We start from the raw sequence: 16,124 nt of genomic DNA, 5'->3' as shown, positions 1-16,124 counted from the left end.
TTGCACAGCTTAAAATACAACTGTTTACATTCTGACTTCAACACAGTACAACTTAACTGTGAATGTAAAGAATTACCAGTTTGTATTGTGAGCCCAATTATTTGTGCCAGAAGGTCAAACATCATATACAAAATTTAAACTAGTATGTTTTAAATGTTTACTTGTTATAGGAATTCTAAGCGAAGCTTTTGGCCTCACTTTTGAGCATCTGCAACTCTTGCAAACCAACATTAAAATTTCTGAGCAATACAGGCCATTCAACCCACTATTCCCTCAAAAAGCTATCAGACAGTAAGCATATTGTGAAGTATACATTTTTATTTAACATTCCTAAAATAAGCTGTATTTACATATTATATAAATGTATGAAGTCTTAATATAAAATAGAAAACTGCATTGACTGAAGAAATCACACTCCATATGGAGTTACTTACTGAAGACCATTTGTTTATGAAATTTTACAATAATTTATATAAATTATCTCTTCCAAATTAGGTGATTTTTTTTCTTTTTACTAACCCACACAATTTTGATGACTTTACAAACAGTGGTGTACAGTATAAACTTAAAAAACAGTTACAGCATCTTCCGGCGCCCAACTGGCTTTGGAAAATTAGACAGTCTTTTTTTGTTCTTTCGTAGCATCTTCTCTGCTGCATCTGCGGTTTCTTGCTGCTTGCTTTTTGTTCCGTCCACTGGACTTCCAAAAGGAGAGATGAATTTTATTTCCACTGGTGGAGGTGACCAAGAACCTTCTTTTCTTGTGGTTCTAATAAGAAAGAGAAGTATCAAATTGATTTTTTTATTACCAACAGTATTTAGTAGATGAAAAAAACCCCATGGAATTACAAAGTCCATGCCAAAGGATTATTTATGGGCTTCTTTGTAGACAGGATCAAGGCAGAAAAAGTACATAAATAAGCATCCGTTTGCTTTCATTCCTTACCAACTGTCCCAAGCATTCTCAGTCACTATTCATACAAGCTTTTAGAGGCCCCCACCCCAGCTTTTAAGAGGCAGATGCCCTCAAACAGTTTTCCAGAAGGAACCAGAGAACATGTCCAGAGACAAGAAGTTCTCTCTACTCATTGTCTGACCCTCTCCTGCCTTGTATGGGGAACAAAAGACCATAAGAGTGTGGCTTCATAAGGTGGAATAAGATAGTGTAAGAGCACGCCATCATTGCAAAGATTAGTATCCACTTGCCCTTTTCCATTCCCTTTCTCTTCTGCTTCCATTAGAAAACTAAACCGTTAAGTGGGGAAAAAGGTACCTATTAGACCAGCAAGCTCGACATACTCATAAAGTCAGAGCAGAACTGCACAGCCAAGAAAGGAAGAGGAAGTTAGGTGGCTAACAGCGGAATCACTACCACAATAAAGGAATGCAAGTAAGTGTTCAAAAAAAAATTCATACTTGCTTGCTTTTTTCATTTTTGATTTTGCAGCTCTACCTCTCTTCAATTTTTGTTTTCCCACAGACTCTATGGATTTGGTATCCTCTTCCTCTTTAGTTGGAAGGTCCTGTGTTAAGGCAACAAAAACATTAATCATGCACAAGTTCTTACACTTCTACGGAATACAAATGAATGTTTCTTTCATGAAGTAGTCACGCCAAAGTTATTTCCAAAAGCATTACAGTTTCTCCCCGCAAAAACCTGCCATCTCAAATAACTGTACCATCCTCAAAGTTCCATGCCGATATTAACAGATAACACAAGTATGTTTAAAGAAAGCCACTGTGCCTTTTGTTAAAGACAAAGCAGTACTTATTAATCCTTGACTTACATAGATTCAGAACTGATTTCTGTAGCTAGTTTTCATGAAGAAAAAAAATAAACAGTTTAGCTGATTAATTTAAAGCTCTCTTTTTAGATATACTTTCCAGGAAAAAGGCAAGGCATCACAAAGTATGACTGGAAAAAGCAGTACAGAGCAAAAAACAAGAACATGAGACAACTAGAGTTTTTACTTACTGGTTCTTTCACAATTTGGGAAATACTAGATTCATTTTTTCTCCTTGACCTCAACAGAGGGGGTGAAAAGACAAATTGAGAAGACAAGTCCGGGTCTATATCCTTAAGCTGCACAGGATGGTCTGCTTTTCCAGCTAAAATGACAATGCATTCTTAACATGCATGTACATTATACATAAACGACAGTGACATTAAATTACAGCTAATAATCAAAAGCACAACAGATTCCTGAAATAAAAGGTCCAATTGGGTTTATAAAAAATGTGCAGGTATTCTTCCCCTAGTAACTGCCTCTTGAGATCCATTCTTTTACAGTAAATAGTGAAACAAAAATAAGCCAGTGTAGCGATTTTACCTGCACTTACATAATGAAAGATATTATGCTCAAGAGGCATCGACAGTCCTTACACATCTCAAAAAATATTTTTTTATCATGTACTCCAGTACAAAGAACCCCATGAGCAGTAACTTCACTAACAAAGTATATGCCCATGAAAAACAATCACATAAACAAACAGCTGTATAGTTTATTGCAAGTTGCAGCTCATGTTAAGTTAAAAAATTAACAGAATTTGAAAGCATGTCTCCTTTACTTCTCCACTGGGGGGAAGTGATGGCAACCACATATTAACATATATCCTCCAGTTTTCAAAATGGATAGACATTAAGCTCATGACAAAAAATTAAGCTTAAATTTCATGTCAGTGTAATCAGATCAGCCTCCTCTCCTGTCTCCACCACAACTAGCCAGGCAGTCATATAGAGTTCAGAAAAAAGAGGAATTGCCTCTTTCCCAATTTTTTATTTTGTATGGTTATATTCTTACAATACTTAAAGCCATCCTCACAAGCTGTTTTCTGTGGTTTACAAAACAGCAATATGCCCTATTTTGCATATAAACATAGTGCACCTACCTTTAAATTTCTTTGTCAGCTTAGTGAGAGGAGGAGAGAAAAGGAAGGACTCATTTTCCTCAAGAGACAGTTTCTGAAGCATAGAAGTTTTACGGGATCTGGTTCTTGTAATACGACCTGTTAAAGTTCTTGATGTTTCAGCATGTCCTGATGGGTTTCTCTCTTCAAGCAGCAAAGGGCTGCCACCAGGTCCTTGGGGGAAGGCCTCCTCCCCTGCGCTCTCCTCCAATACTAATCGTCTCTTTCTGCCCCGATGCCCTGTTCTTACTGTAGTCCTGGGTGTGCTTGATTCCTCGTTTGGCTGAGCAGCTCTTTGCTCAGGAGCATCCGTTTTTTCTAGTTTAGCATGTGGGACTCTTCTTATTCTTCTCTTAGGAGTACCAAGAATTCCCAATTTCCCACCTGCACGCACGTCTTCCTGAGCAGAGAGAGATTCTGTGTCTGCCAGGAGATTTTGTGCCCCCTTCCTGGCACTTCTTCTCGGAGTGACGGGAGGTTTGAATTCTGTTTGAGGAAGCGATGATTTAGACAGATCAAGGTCAGAATTTTCTGAAACTTCTGATGAACTCATCTTTCTTCTTCTGCCTCTTTTAGTTGGCACCGGTAAAAGGAGTTGGGCACTAGGCTGCACCTCTTGATCCTTGACAATATTTTCCATAAATTGTAAATTAACGCTTTTCAGTTTTCTTGCACTTCTGCTGGGACTGACTGACGTTTTTATCTTATGACCAGTGTCAATCTGGCCAGTTTCTTGACCTCCTGCTGAACTTTTCCCTCCTCTAGTCCTTTGGGAAGTAGCAGAAGCGATAATGCTACCTTCAGCAAGAGAAGTTTCCTCATCAGCCTCTTCCAAGAGTTCAGCTGCAGCTTCCTTCGCTCTCCTTAATCCTCTTCTTGGAGTAGCAGCTATGGACTGTGTACGGAGGGACAATGTTCGTCCCTCAGAAAGACTGCTTTCTACTTTTTCTGCAGTGCTTGGTTTAGGCTTCCTGCCTCTCCTAGGAGTAACAGGCATCACAAGCATTTGCTCCTCTTGAGCATTTTCTTCTGTTTGAAGACTAGAAGTCTCGGGTGCTTCTTTTGTTCGCCTGGTACTTCTCCTAGGAGACAGTGCAAACAGACCTGGTTTGCCTGTCTTCGGTAGCTGCTGAGTGCCTGCCGATGGAGTACTTAGACTTCTACTCAGTTGTCCCCTTGCACGTGTTCTAGGAGCGATGCCGTACTCTACTTGACGTACGCTGGTTTCGTCTTCCTCTCCTTCTGGCACGGTTCTTAAGGGAGCTTTTGCCTTCTGGAACCCAGTTACCTTTTTACCTATGGTTTCATGAATAGATTGTTCTACAACTTCAGATGTAAATTCTTTACTTCTTGTGTCTTTGATGACGTCCAGTAAGTTCTCAGCAATAGCTACCTTAATGGGTTCAGGCACATACGGGAGCGACTCTGCAATATTTTGAGATTCCTGATCACTAGTTACAGTGGACACCGAGTTGGTAACATGTTCTTGGTTTTCAGTATTTCCTAAACTGCTGACAGGTTTTTCCTCTGTTGTTGTGCCAGCTGCTTTAGAAGCATCTACTAATGTAGGGTCTCCCATCTCTGCTTCACCTTCTTCTCCTTCCAAGACTAAAGTAAAATTACTCTGAGATAGAAAAAGCTCTCCATCTCCCTCAGCTGCATCACATTCACCATCTCTTTGATCAGGCAAATGACATGCAAACCGTTGCTCTGTAGTATCATAGCTGTACTGAAGATTGTCTGAGGGATGTAGTTCACTATATGGTGATGTTTCAGGTGCTTCTTCTGAGGTTTGTGCCTTAACCGCACCATCTTCAATAACCTAAAGATAAAAAAATGTCTCTTAATGCATTATCAGTTACCAAACAGACTAACTTCAGGCTGAGCTAGATGAAGCTGAGGACAGTGAAATGCTGCTTTTCCTTTCAGATCACCACCAAATGTAAAGTTAGAAACATACAATGTACTCTCTACTACAGGCAAAAGTTTATGCGTTTAAGGGACAGAGAACAGAGTATTCCGTGTGTGCAATCCCATGCTCCATTTCTGATACTTCTGTTCATGACTAACAATTTGCCACCACCCATGAACAAAGTGAGCAGTTTTACAATACAAGCTGTATACCCAGCTGGCAGTAATCATCACATTGCAGTACTTTCCGGACTGACTACAAAGCCACACAGAGTGACCGACTCTGCATCTAACGGGGTAAAGTACAACGATGTCCCCCAAGCTTAAAGTTTCGGTCATCATAGCTGTCACCGCAACACTTAGTCAAACTGGTCAGGTATCACATCCCACAACTCAACACCGCACTGTAAGGAATCACTTGGATTGCAGGAGTCGACACATAGATTCTAAATACCTCCATCTCTGCCTTTGTAGCCCCCTGTACTGAGCAATTATTCTCTCCTGCTAGAGCCACATGAGACACTCAAGCTTTTATGTTGAGAACAAAAGTAGTCTCTGTTATGTATTTCAAGTGACTCAGATGGCCAAGATAATTTAATCAACGCGTGAAGACCTTTGCCCAACCCTCTAACTTATAGTGCTAGCCAAAGAGGGCAGAAGGAAGAAGCCACTCAGCGCGAGTCTCCATAGAATCTGCTTATTTTCTTGCCTCCTGCCTTGTCAAAAGTTGCTAAAGCATCATCTTTTATCGTATCCTTAAACAGCTGTTTAACCCTAAACAAGACCTGAACGACATGCAGGAGACCTCGCATAGGACCCTGCTGGTTTCAACATCCCAAGGTTATGCAAATTTTCAAAGTCCTCAAACACTATTGTAATTAGCCTGGCAGAGAAGGGGAAGATGCGGGAAGATCTCTCCTCCCTAGGCTGGCTCCCCAAGGAGAAAAGGTAAAAGGTGTAATCAGTAACAGTCTCCAGGCGATGGCACCCGGAGTACGGAGATGCCCCCCATAGGCAGGCTCGCCGAGGGAAAAAGCTAAAAGCTGTAATTACTAGTAGTTTCCGATGGGTGGCTCCCGAAGTACGAAGGTGACGGCAATACCGAGTACAAATACCAGACTAGTTTCACGACCACCAGCAATTCTACCCTGTCATAAGCCGGCGTTACAAAGTACAACGATAGGGTCACTCCAGCCCGGTTCCCACCGGCCATTAACAGCACGGCAGGGAGCACAGACTGCAAGCGAGGTATTAGCACAAATTTGAGAACGAGTGCGTGTAGTTGCGCAACATGCATATAGCAACATGCCACGCTTCAAAGCGAAATTCGAGAAATACTAGTCTGCATAAACTTTCCTTTTATGCTTACAAATCTACGACCAAGAAAGCAGTAAGTAGTTTGTCCTAAATTCAGTGAAGGTAGACAAGCCAAAAAGACATGTTTACGTATAACTCAGTAAGAACCAGTCATAACGAAAGCAGGAAAACCTTCGCTGTACTGCTACAGGAAGGACTGCAGCAGCTTTGTGACCGTCTCACATACCGGCTCCCTTCTTCCCATCACAGATTTTCCATTTACTCCCATAAGTAAGTGATTTATGTATTCCCAAGTCTATAATCATCTTCTCTAGAGCATTGTCCTAAACCCCAAAGCCGAGACGAGCTACGTAAGCGACTGCCTGTTCAACTTCATCTGAAATCTGGGACACCGAAAAGCATCTTCTGTTACTTAAGACCAATCTATTTGTGCTACGCCTACCTTTCAGTTTGTATTTCACTCTAACTATTACTAACTCCTGTGAGTATAACCCTACAGGAAATCGACAGCATACTCTATATGGTACTTAGAGGACATCCACAATGAACCCAAATCACTCATCGGCCCCAGCAGAAGTGAGAACAATGGGGAAAACCTGCGACAACTGAGGAATCTCTGGCTCTGATTTTCAGCCCTTGTGAACAACCTTTTAAAATTCATATTTTACAAAGTTTAGATGTTAAACCCCCCACATTTTCACACACACAAAAAGAGTTTTAGGTAGCCGGAAATATCTTGACACTGAAATTAACTCATTACTGGGAATTCTCTTTATGTTAATAAGGAACAAATAGCAAAGGATCTAAGCACCTAAATCATTCTGAAAATGAGTCCGGTTCCCACATCATTTTGTCATTTGGTAAACGGCCTCCAGTATTGAAAAGCTGCACTCCCCAACTTTTCTTATTGTCTTTAACATTAAAACTATTTCTTTTCTTAAGTCAAATAAGAAACATTTACAGTCTAGCAAACCAAATGAAGGCATGGTGATTTTTAACAAATATTTAGGCGGGTTTTGGCACTCCTGCAGCTCTCAAATGCCCAAGTCTTGACAGGTTCTATTCTGTGTTATAGGTACAGCAAATGCATAGGAGAAAAACCTATCTGCCCTTACCCAACGAGGTTTTAACTTGTGTTACCCAGCTAAAGAAACTGAGACGGTTTTGCGTGCCTTCTAATTGTCAGTTAGACAGGACTGTCCTCAATTTGCAAAGTGTTTTCTCTTTTGTAGAAAATGGGAAAATAGTTTACTTACATTAATTTCCTCAGTTTTAGGAAGATTGTTAGAAACAGTCACTTCTTCCTGTGGAAAAGGAACGTTTCCTTCATCTTCAGCTGCTTCTGGGTTGCGTTCTTCAGGTAAATCCACACACTTCCCCTCAAGGCAATTTTCTGAATGAGTACTGACCACATCCTCGCTGTCAAGGATACGTATCACAGCTGGAAGAGATTTACATGATTTTAACTTAACTGCTCTATAAATGACACGCGTTTAAGCAACGGGAAGTGACAGAGGGAGCAGGAGCCAAGAACACAGTTCTCCATCCTGCCACATACACCGGGCTTTCCCCAAACGCTAGAAACCAGAACCATCTACCTGGTAGCTAGTTATTCTTCACAGCCTGAATACTGAGGGATGCATCATCTTTCAAAATAGTAACTCAAGCAGCAGATCCCATAGCACACAAATTAGTAGTGGTGTACAACACCGAAATAAATACTGATCTCTCCTTCCAATATTTTATATTCTACCAGTTTTCTCAGTACCTTTATCCAGAACAGGAACATTGGCTATGCATTTTCTACGAGGACTTTCTCTGAGGAGGGTATTCTTCTCTCTAGAGTTTAATGGAAGTTAGCAGTAACATGCTAGTACTACTTCAGTCTGAGACACCTGTAGCGCTATGGCAAACTGCACGTGTTACTTGAGGAGTTCAGCTACCTTAACTCACATAACATCTCCCACATACTGTACGTACATTCACCCTCTGCCTGCGGGGATTCAGAAAGCTGTGGGTTTGTTGCAACTGGTATGGCTTTTTCTTCTGATGAAGAGGACATTTTGGACTCCTGCTGGTTTGCTTCACTGCATGAACAGAAAGAGAGAAATCCATCATAAAGCTTCAAAACAAACCTTGAAGAGCTTTACAAATTACTTTCTCACTGTAAAGTCTTCAAGTTTCCAAACAGAAAAAAATTAAGAAAAATTAGAAATTCCTTTACCAACACATCTACATTCAATTCCCGACTCATTTTGTACAACGAATCAAGTACTTAACATTCTTCCCAGCTATCTCACACTGGATAAGAACATAACAACAGAGTTGTATTAAAGAATAATATCTTACTTGTCTTCTGTAGAAAGACTCCAACTGCCATATTCGAGGTCTAGAACCAACTGAACAAAAGTTTGTGCCACTGTAAGTTACCACTTGAAATTAAGGGTTATTTCATTGCTAACATCTCTCACTAAGCAGTTGCAGCTTTTAAAGTACCTGGTGAGAAAACTGCTTCCCTTTCCAGAAACAAATAGATGCTAATTGACCACACATAGAAAATAGAAATTAAGTGTATAAAGTACTGCCAGAAAGTATTCAAGCCCCACAATAAACCCACTAAAGTTACAGGAATCTCAGCTGTAATTTTCACCTACATAACATTCAGACAAAAGGAGGGCTTCTCTTCACAGTATCTGCTTAGTAGCCCCCTCAAACTGTAAAAAGGTGCATATAGCCCGCTGAATGAAGTCCTTATCCCATTACTTTGGGGTCTGCAATGATTTGAGAAAAAAGGCTCAAACTGACAGCTCGTCAATTTGACTTCTATTCATGCCACATTAGTTCTGTTCACAGACAGAAAGGAACAGGAAACCTGTTATATTTAAGAACACAGGAGAGAACCAATACCAGCTCAAAATCATAGTTTTCAAACACAGGAAAGCCAGCAGTCACATGTTGTGTGAACCTAAAGGTGTATCTATTTCACAAACTTACCCTTCACTTGCAGTCCCAGAAGTAGCAGCCTCAGCAGCTTTAAACAACAATTTACCATCCTCAGGAAGGGTAAGACGTTCAGCATTTGATTCTTCCACAAATCCTACAAAAACAGACAGATGGGTGACTTCCCTGTTGCACTTAACATCATTTCTTTTAAAATGCTCATATGATTTTCAAGAGAGCCGTAACGCATTTCACCTAGGATGGTGATCTAACAAGATAACGCCACCAAGACTTCAAATGCACAGAAGGTCTGAATGCTTCTTTCCAGTAAAACAAGAAGTCTGATGCATAATTTCCATCAAGAAAACAACATGGCCATTGACATTCTGTTTACAAACTCAACTTGATATGTTACTGACCTAATACATAAAAACCTCGGGAAACATCCCTCCTTCTTAAAATTGGGTCGTAAGTTTTTCTTATTTCTCTTTGGATATTTAACTCATCCCAGCAATGCTTCCTTCCTTTCTTGACTTCATTTCCCCTCTTCTACAAGAACGCATCTAAGGTCGTCTCCTGTTCTTTTCTCTAGAGATTGACTGGTGGCGTTGAAACCCAACTGCTTGCTAGCCTGTTTTTCTCTCAACAGGCCAAATTTTAGAAACACCCTCCTCCTTTTCTTCTTTGTTTCTGCCGTCTGCTTCCTCCAGATCCAACAATTACCTTTGCAGACAGTACGCAGGACTGGGATAATTTTGCTAGCTCAGGCCAAACAAGAGCTATACTGGCTGCCCTCTAACGCTTCCAGAGTACTGAAATTGTACAGAACTGTTTGTACCATAGTCCGGCAATGACAAACTTTCTTCATAAGGTTATTCTTTAATGATTAGGACCTTATCATTATTTTTAAGGAAAAGCACCCTTGATTTCTTGTCCAAACACGGGACAGCTAAAATCAGACAGGCAAATGTTTTGACCTATCTTACTAGAAACACTCAGAGCTGGAGAACCCCTTTTACCCATGTACACGGAGTCCCTGTCTGGGCACTGCTCTTACTGAAAAAGAAAAGGAGCTGAGGAACTTCAGTAGCAGCAATCACTCTCCAGGATCCTCCGGGATCATCTCAGGCTTAGCACTGAATCAGGCTGCATATGATGCACCGATACTGGAGTACACACTCCCCGCTACAAACTGTTTCAAGACCTCGGACGCAGAACTCCGACACTTGCATACCTCTCCCAGGAATAGCAAACTTTTGTTATAAGCAGCTGAGCGGACTGAGCTCTGTTTGTCAAATCCTGACTGTAGCTGTCTTTACACACCTTCTCCCTGTTCCTGCACTACTGTCATTCCCAGCTCTTCATCACTGCTCACCAGCTAGTGAGCTACATCTCTTCTAATCTGCCAGCAGACCTGCTCATATGAACACATCCTCAGCAGCTGCACTGGCTTGAATGAGTTGAATTGAGCTGAATTGCCAAAGACCAGCTGAAATAGGTTTGGAAAAGGCTGCATAAGCTGTTGAGCCAGCAAAAGGAGCAAGCATAGCTGTAATGAGAAGCAGATACCCAAGCAGACTCACTTCCCGAAGAAAACTATTTAACTGAGCACTAACGAGGGGGGTAAAAAAACAAAAGAACAACAAAAAATTACCTATCTAGTCAAAGCACGCCATACGCTAAACGTGCTGTAAAAAAACCTGCAGCCTACAGAAGTACCCCTAAAACATAACCAGAAGCCTAAGTTTTCAACTTGTACCCCTCTCAAAACTCCCACAAGTCACTGCTGCCTCTCCGCTGCAGTTACACACAAGAAGTGCCAGCCAAAAGCAGTATACATCCATAATGTCCACGAGACCTAAAAAAGGACTCAAAACACAGTGGCAATTTTAAAAGCCTAGGACAAGGAAGTGCCTCGGACATTCGTGAATGCTCATCATTGACTGTTGCACCCATCAGTAATTTAGCCTTTTGAAGACATTTGAAAAATGCAGAAGCTTAGGTTATCATAGCAGGAAACGCACCAGCTGCTTTTCTTAGTTCTGATGAACCTGGTTGTTCCATCGGGAAGGGTTTCTCTTCAACTATTTCACTGTCTTCCTCCTTCTCCAGTTCTTCAAAATCGGCAGTTTCTTCAGTGGAAGAATTAGCTGGATTAGCAGCTATAAAGATGACATCATCTTCAAAATCGCCAGGTGATTTTGCATCATGATACTCCAAAGCAGTTTGGTCTGACCTGGCAGAGAAGTTACTGTTTTCTTTGCTGACATCCATTTTCTCCAAACCATCTCCAGACTCTTCCATTTCAGCACCATCATCCTCGGGATTGCTCAGAGGAAACAGAGTTGGTTTATCTCTACTTTCAGACCAAGCATCCTCCACCACTCCGTGATGATGCTCAGATGAAACTCCAGACGGTGCTTTATTATCTTCCGTTACCTTTATTTTTTAAAAAGAAAGTTCACAATCAAGATCACACATATGCTTTTTGTCAAAGCAAGACAAAAAAAAAAAAGGAACAAATATATACTGATATTTGTCAGTTTTACAAGTGTCACCTTAAGCAAGGCGCTACAAAATTAGTTCTCATTCTAGCACTGTCTTAGCTTTTAAAGCTCAGCGTAAAAACCAATCACACTGTTGACTGCTTATTGAGTTTCCACAACCTTGGAGAATTAAGATGAAGTGGGTCTTGTAAGTGCTTGCTTACCCTGTCATCTCAAGGCTGTTCATTGGGTTCACTACTGTGTTTTCAGGAAGAGGGAGCTTTGCATACCTAAAATCATAACTCCAAGATTTCTCTTTTTTTATGCTTGCCTCTTCAGCTTGTATGCACTACTAACATATTTTAGCATTCACTATGCCTGTGGCATGGAACAAGTGAATTAATCCGGCCACGCTGCACTATTACTAAGAACTTCCTACAGGAGAGAGAGCCTCTTCTTACAGTTGAGTAGCTCTTTATAACAGGCAATAACAGGTACAATAAAAACAGGTTATGACAATTCGTTAGTACAGGTATGGAAAGCTCCTACAGGTAGATACTAGCACATGCCCCCGTCCGTTTGGTACGTTACTTTGGCAACCGCATGACGAGCTGAATCAGGGAAGCCACCTGACAGAACAAAAGGAGGAGTAGAAGGGGGCAACTTCCAGGTGGACAGACTTCATTTGACAACTATACGAATGCTATCGCTGGTGCAAGGCAAGTAGCAAAACCGAGAACTTTAGGGCTAGAGAAGAGACAGCCATACAGCTCTCTTCATCGGGAGTCTATTTTTACCATAACTTAAGGAAACCCAGTCCTTGCAAAAAGAGAGACTGAAAGTAAATGCAGCTCATGACTTTTGTTGCTTTCAGAGGTGTTTCATTCACAAAGCTTAGCGAACCCAAACAACTGAATCTGTATTCCTTAACTTCCTGCCACACCACCATTTCAAAAGGTATAGCGGGAAGCTGCACACATGCAATTTGGAACAATCACAGCGCCTAGCGATGCTGGAGTAAAAACCACCAAGGTCACTGGTATTTGTTATGAATATGTTCCTGCAGGCAGGTGATGTTACAGAAGGTCCAACATAACCTTTTTTGACCAAATTCAAGTCTGCCGTTCTGATTTGGTATTCCAGTTCTCAATATAAGGAGTTTTGGAAAACTTTAAAAAAAATAAATCAAATCACAGTCTGTAAAGCCTTTAACTATAAAGATCACTAACTACAGGCCAGCTTACCCCAACAGTCCATTTTGCATTCGAGTTCTCTTCCCTGAAAGATATTCTAGGCTCCTTTGCTCGTAGAGGAGGAGTAACTGATCGTCCTGGAGATGCAGAGGGAGTTGCTAGGGGTGTAGCGCGAAGGCTGGATCTGAGAATAGACTGAGGAGTAAACGCAGGAAAACCAGAAGCAGCTGTGGCCAAAACTTTAGCTCTCTATGAAAAGAAATAAAAATATTTAATTTCAGACCTGTTAAATCTTCAAAACAGAAGACTTCACTTGTCAAAAGTATTAGTTCAAATTAAACTGAGTTTGTACCAGCAGAGAGGACAAAGTTTAGCCTCTGCACTGCTCTTTTTCCAAAGGGACAAAAAACTTAATGGTAAAAAACCCATGCGTTTCATGTTTCTTATGATTCTTTTGGCTTCTTTCTTTTTTTTTTTTTATTAATGCAACATAAAATGTTAGTGTTCAAATTAATTTCCTGAAGAAACAAGGATATGGCATCTTCTTGTCTGCAATGCTATCTCCCATCCCAGTAATTTTTGCCATATCTACACTGCTCTTCTAAAAGGCATACCACTTCAAATGCTACCCCAGATACAGCAACTGAAAACACTGCCATGAGAAATGGCAATCGGCAAAGCAACAGCGATACCTTCTTTCTTCTCTGATTAATCAATCCACGCACTGGACTGAATGAAGTGACACTGCTGTAAACATACCTACACATCTTCATCTAGAAGCGTTCAGGTCTTCTTACCTCAGCTCAGAAAAGACTTTACGGTATTGAACGGGTTTAAAAGGAAGATAATGAAACCAGCTTAATGATATGGACAATAGTTAGTAAGAAGAAAAAGGTTATAAATCAGAGAGATCACTACTATTTTGTTCAGGTAGGCAAAGGCAAAAAGATCAGCACCAAGAAGATTGGTCAGTTGTTATTTCCTTACATGAGGAGAGTTTGATGGCGGTGAATGGAAAGAGTTTAACGCAAACATCAATAAGTAAAATCCCTGCAAAAAGCCGTCACTGAATTTGATGGAGACTGACATCGCTTAACTGGCATCACTTACGTTGTTATTCCCTTAGGTGGATTAAGAAACTGAAGCATCTACATTCTTGCTTGTAGGCATGCAAGTCAAACTCCACAGAGCTATTGAGCACTTACTTAACTAATGAGGTGGTTAAGCTACAAATTGCATCTCTAAGGATCTAAGTATATTGAGAAGTCCAATTTTAACTTACTTTGTTCCATGCAATAAACACGAGTGTATTTCAGAAAGCTATGGGACAATGTGCGTACTGCAGTTAACTTAGAACTAAACTTTCCCTCTTCAAGACTGTTCCCAACGTCCTGCTTCCAAAAGGATTCTACATACAATAACCACACGTATGCTGAAAATATTCCACACTCTGAATCCAACAGGGTTTGTGTTAAATACTTTGGTGGTTTCATGTTAAACAACGTTAACAGGCTTTTGGTTTGGTTGGTTGATCCTGTTTTTTAAAACACAAACCTTAACCACAAGAGGCGTCGCCAGTAAATTCAGCTCTGATGCTCTCGAAAAATTCTTTTGTGAGATGGAACCAAGCATATTTGATTTCAATGGGCTGGATGCCATGAATGAAGTAGAAGCTCTGCATGGTGACTGCCAGCTACCACCCTGTGCCGCAGAACATGAAGGAACAGGATGAACCACCAAATCCAGCAATCTGTGAAGATACACAATTGAAAATATGAACATAAATAAATAAATGAAATAAAACCATGCTGCGCTCAAGACATCTGAGATGACACATAACAAAAACATTCAATGAACAAGAAATACAGGTGAACCCTCACTGCTGGGCTGATGTATCAGGCCCATGAACAAGTTACAGGCCTTCTCTTGTTTTTTCATTATTTCGTTACATTTCACACTTAATTTCCTAAATCCCTGCCATCTGAGGCAAGAGTAATGCAATTTTACGTTGCACAAGTGATGTAATTCTCATGTCAGAAGAAAATTCCTCTGCATTTCAATGCTGGCACCACTTCAAATTTGCACTTAGTTGTCTCCCGAACCTGACCTTTTCTTTAACAGGTACAAAACTAAATGCAAACAGAACACTTTGCAATCACTGAAAGTATATACACGCACACAGTATATGAGAATAGGTTCGTGAAAATTTTGTAATAGGTGTCCCAACAAATGCATCGGGCAACTCTGCATCAGGGAGAGGACGTGTTATGACTGGTGGTTCTGTAGCTCTAGGCCTAGAATTAAAAGGAAAATGTAACTGACTTTCACTCCCCTGAAGTCCAAACGTACCAGAATTCAAGTTTATTTGACCATACCATCATCTGACAACTGCTAGCTTCTTTTTTGCTCTTTATAATTCTGCCTGGTTTTGAGTAAAAATAAAAAAAACAGGCAGAAACGAAGCAGAAACTGGGCACAAAGTGGTAAAAGATTACTATTTGATCACACAATCAAGTCTACCAAAACCTGTACACCAATAGCTTGTTGGTAATCACGGTTTTCGTTTCAGCTACCTTAAATTCTGTAAACACATTTACTGTAATGGAACTAGATGTATTTGCATAAATGAGATTATCATAGCAGAAGAACTCTCTCTCCAAGTATTACTTACGGTGAATTGATTCTTAAATGTTATATCTTGTATGTGCAAAAAAGCCAAACGAAGCTTTATTCAGGTGCCCCTTCCCTCCAAAACACTAACATAATTCAAATGGATTTTTTTGTCTCTCTCTCTCTCTCCAAACACGCAGCTCAAGACTAAACGTTGTTAAAAGGCTGCTTACCTATCACGGCGTGAGCAACTGGTTTTCTGCTCATTGCCTACCCCTACTTCTCTAATTTTGGACAATACATTGCTGATGAACGTTGCTCTTGTATGCACATTTCCTGCATTTTCTTGTTTTGTTACTGTTGATAATGGCTTTGGTCTTGCGACTGTAAAGCAAGAGGGGAAAAAATATCAGCCTTGTGTGATCAAAGTCATGGTCAGTTGTCCATTGTATTTCCCTCCCCTAAAAATTACCTTCTCTTGAGACCGATGAAGGCAAGTGGTAAGGCTTGGCTCTCTCTACAGCCAGCTTCCTTTGAACTCTAGGAAGGATCTTGCCATATTGGTCTAATATAGAATTTCTGGCAACTGCTCTCTCTCTCAAGCGAGGCTCACGATCATTCTGATGAACAAAAAGCATAAAGCAAGAAGGTAACTGATTACCGGAAGTTCATTGCACACAACTATCTCTGCTATTTCTAATTAGCGAATACATTTCCTCCACAGATACTGTAAAATACAGCCACTGCACAGAAGAGCAGC

At 40.6% G+C, this 16,124-nt stretch overlaps 1 protein-coding gene across 1 annotated transcript in view; it reads right to left on the bottom strand.

Annotated features, from left to right (window-relative positions):
* Window positions 1–298: 298 nt before the first annotated feature.
* Window positions 299–16,124, bottom strand: part of LOC128150341 (protein ELYS-like) — a 41,564-nt gene continuing 25,738 nt past the window's right edge. Inside the window, exons 24-36 of the mRNA XM_052806458.1 lie at window positions 15,837–15,984; window positions 15,598–15,748; window positions 14,935–15,048; window positions 14,309–14,504; window positions 12,806–13,003; window positions 11,100–11,514; window positions 9,130–9,232; window positions 8,116–8,222; window positions 7,392–7,576; window positions 2,890–4,729; window positions 1,976–2,109; window positions 1,417–1,523; window positions 299–769 (exon numbers count right to left, since the gene is read on the bottom strand). Coding sequence (XP_052662418.1) covers window positions 577–769; window positions 1,417–1,523; window positions 1,976–2,109; window positions 2,890–4,729; window positions 7,392–7,576; window positions 8,116–8,222; window positions 9,130–9,232; window positions 11,100–11,514; window positions 12,806–13,003; window positions 14,309–14,504; window positions 14,935–15,048; window positions 15,598–15,748; window positions 15,837–15,984 — 3,891 coding nt within the window. The 3' untranslated portion in view covers window positions 299–576. The remainder of the gene's footprint in view (window positions 770–1,416; window positions 1,524–1,975; window positions 2,110–2,889; window positions 4,730–7,391; window positions 7,577–8,115; window positions 8,223–9,129; window positions 9,233–11,099; window positions 11,515–12,805; window positions 13,004–14,308; window positions 14,505–14,934; window positions 15,049–15,597; window positions 15,749–15,836; window positions 15,985–16,124) is intronic.

This window comes from Harpia harpyja, chromosome 13, assembly GCF_026419915.1.
Source record: "Harpia harpyja isolate bHarHar1 chromosome 13, bHarHar1 primary haplotype, whole genome shotgun sequence".
Classification (NCBI taxonomy): domain Eukaryota; kingdom Metazoa; phylum Chordata; class Aves; order Accipitriformes; family Accipitridae; genus Harpia; species Harpia harpyja.
This window is presented reverse-complemented; position numbering and strand designations above follow the sequence as displayed.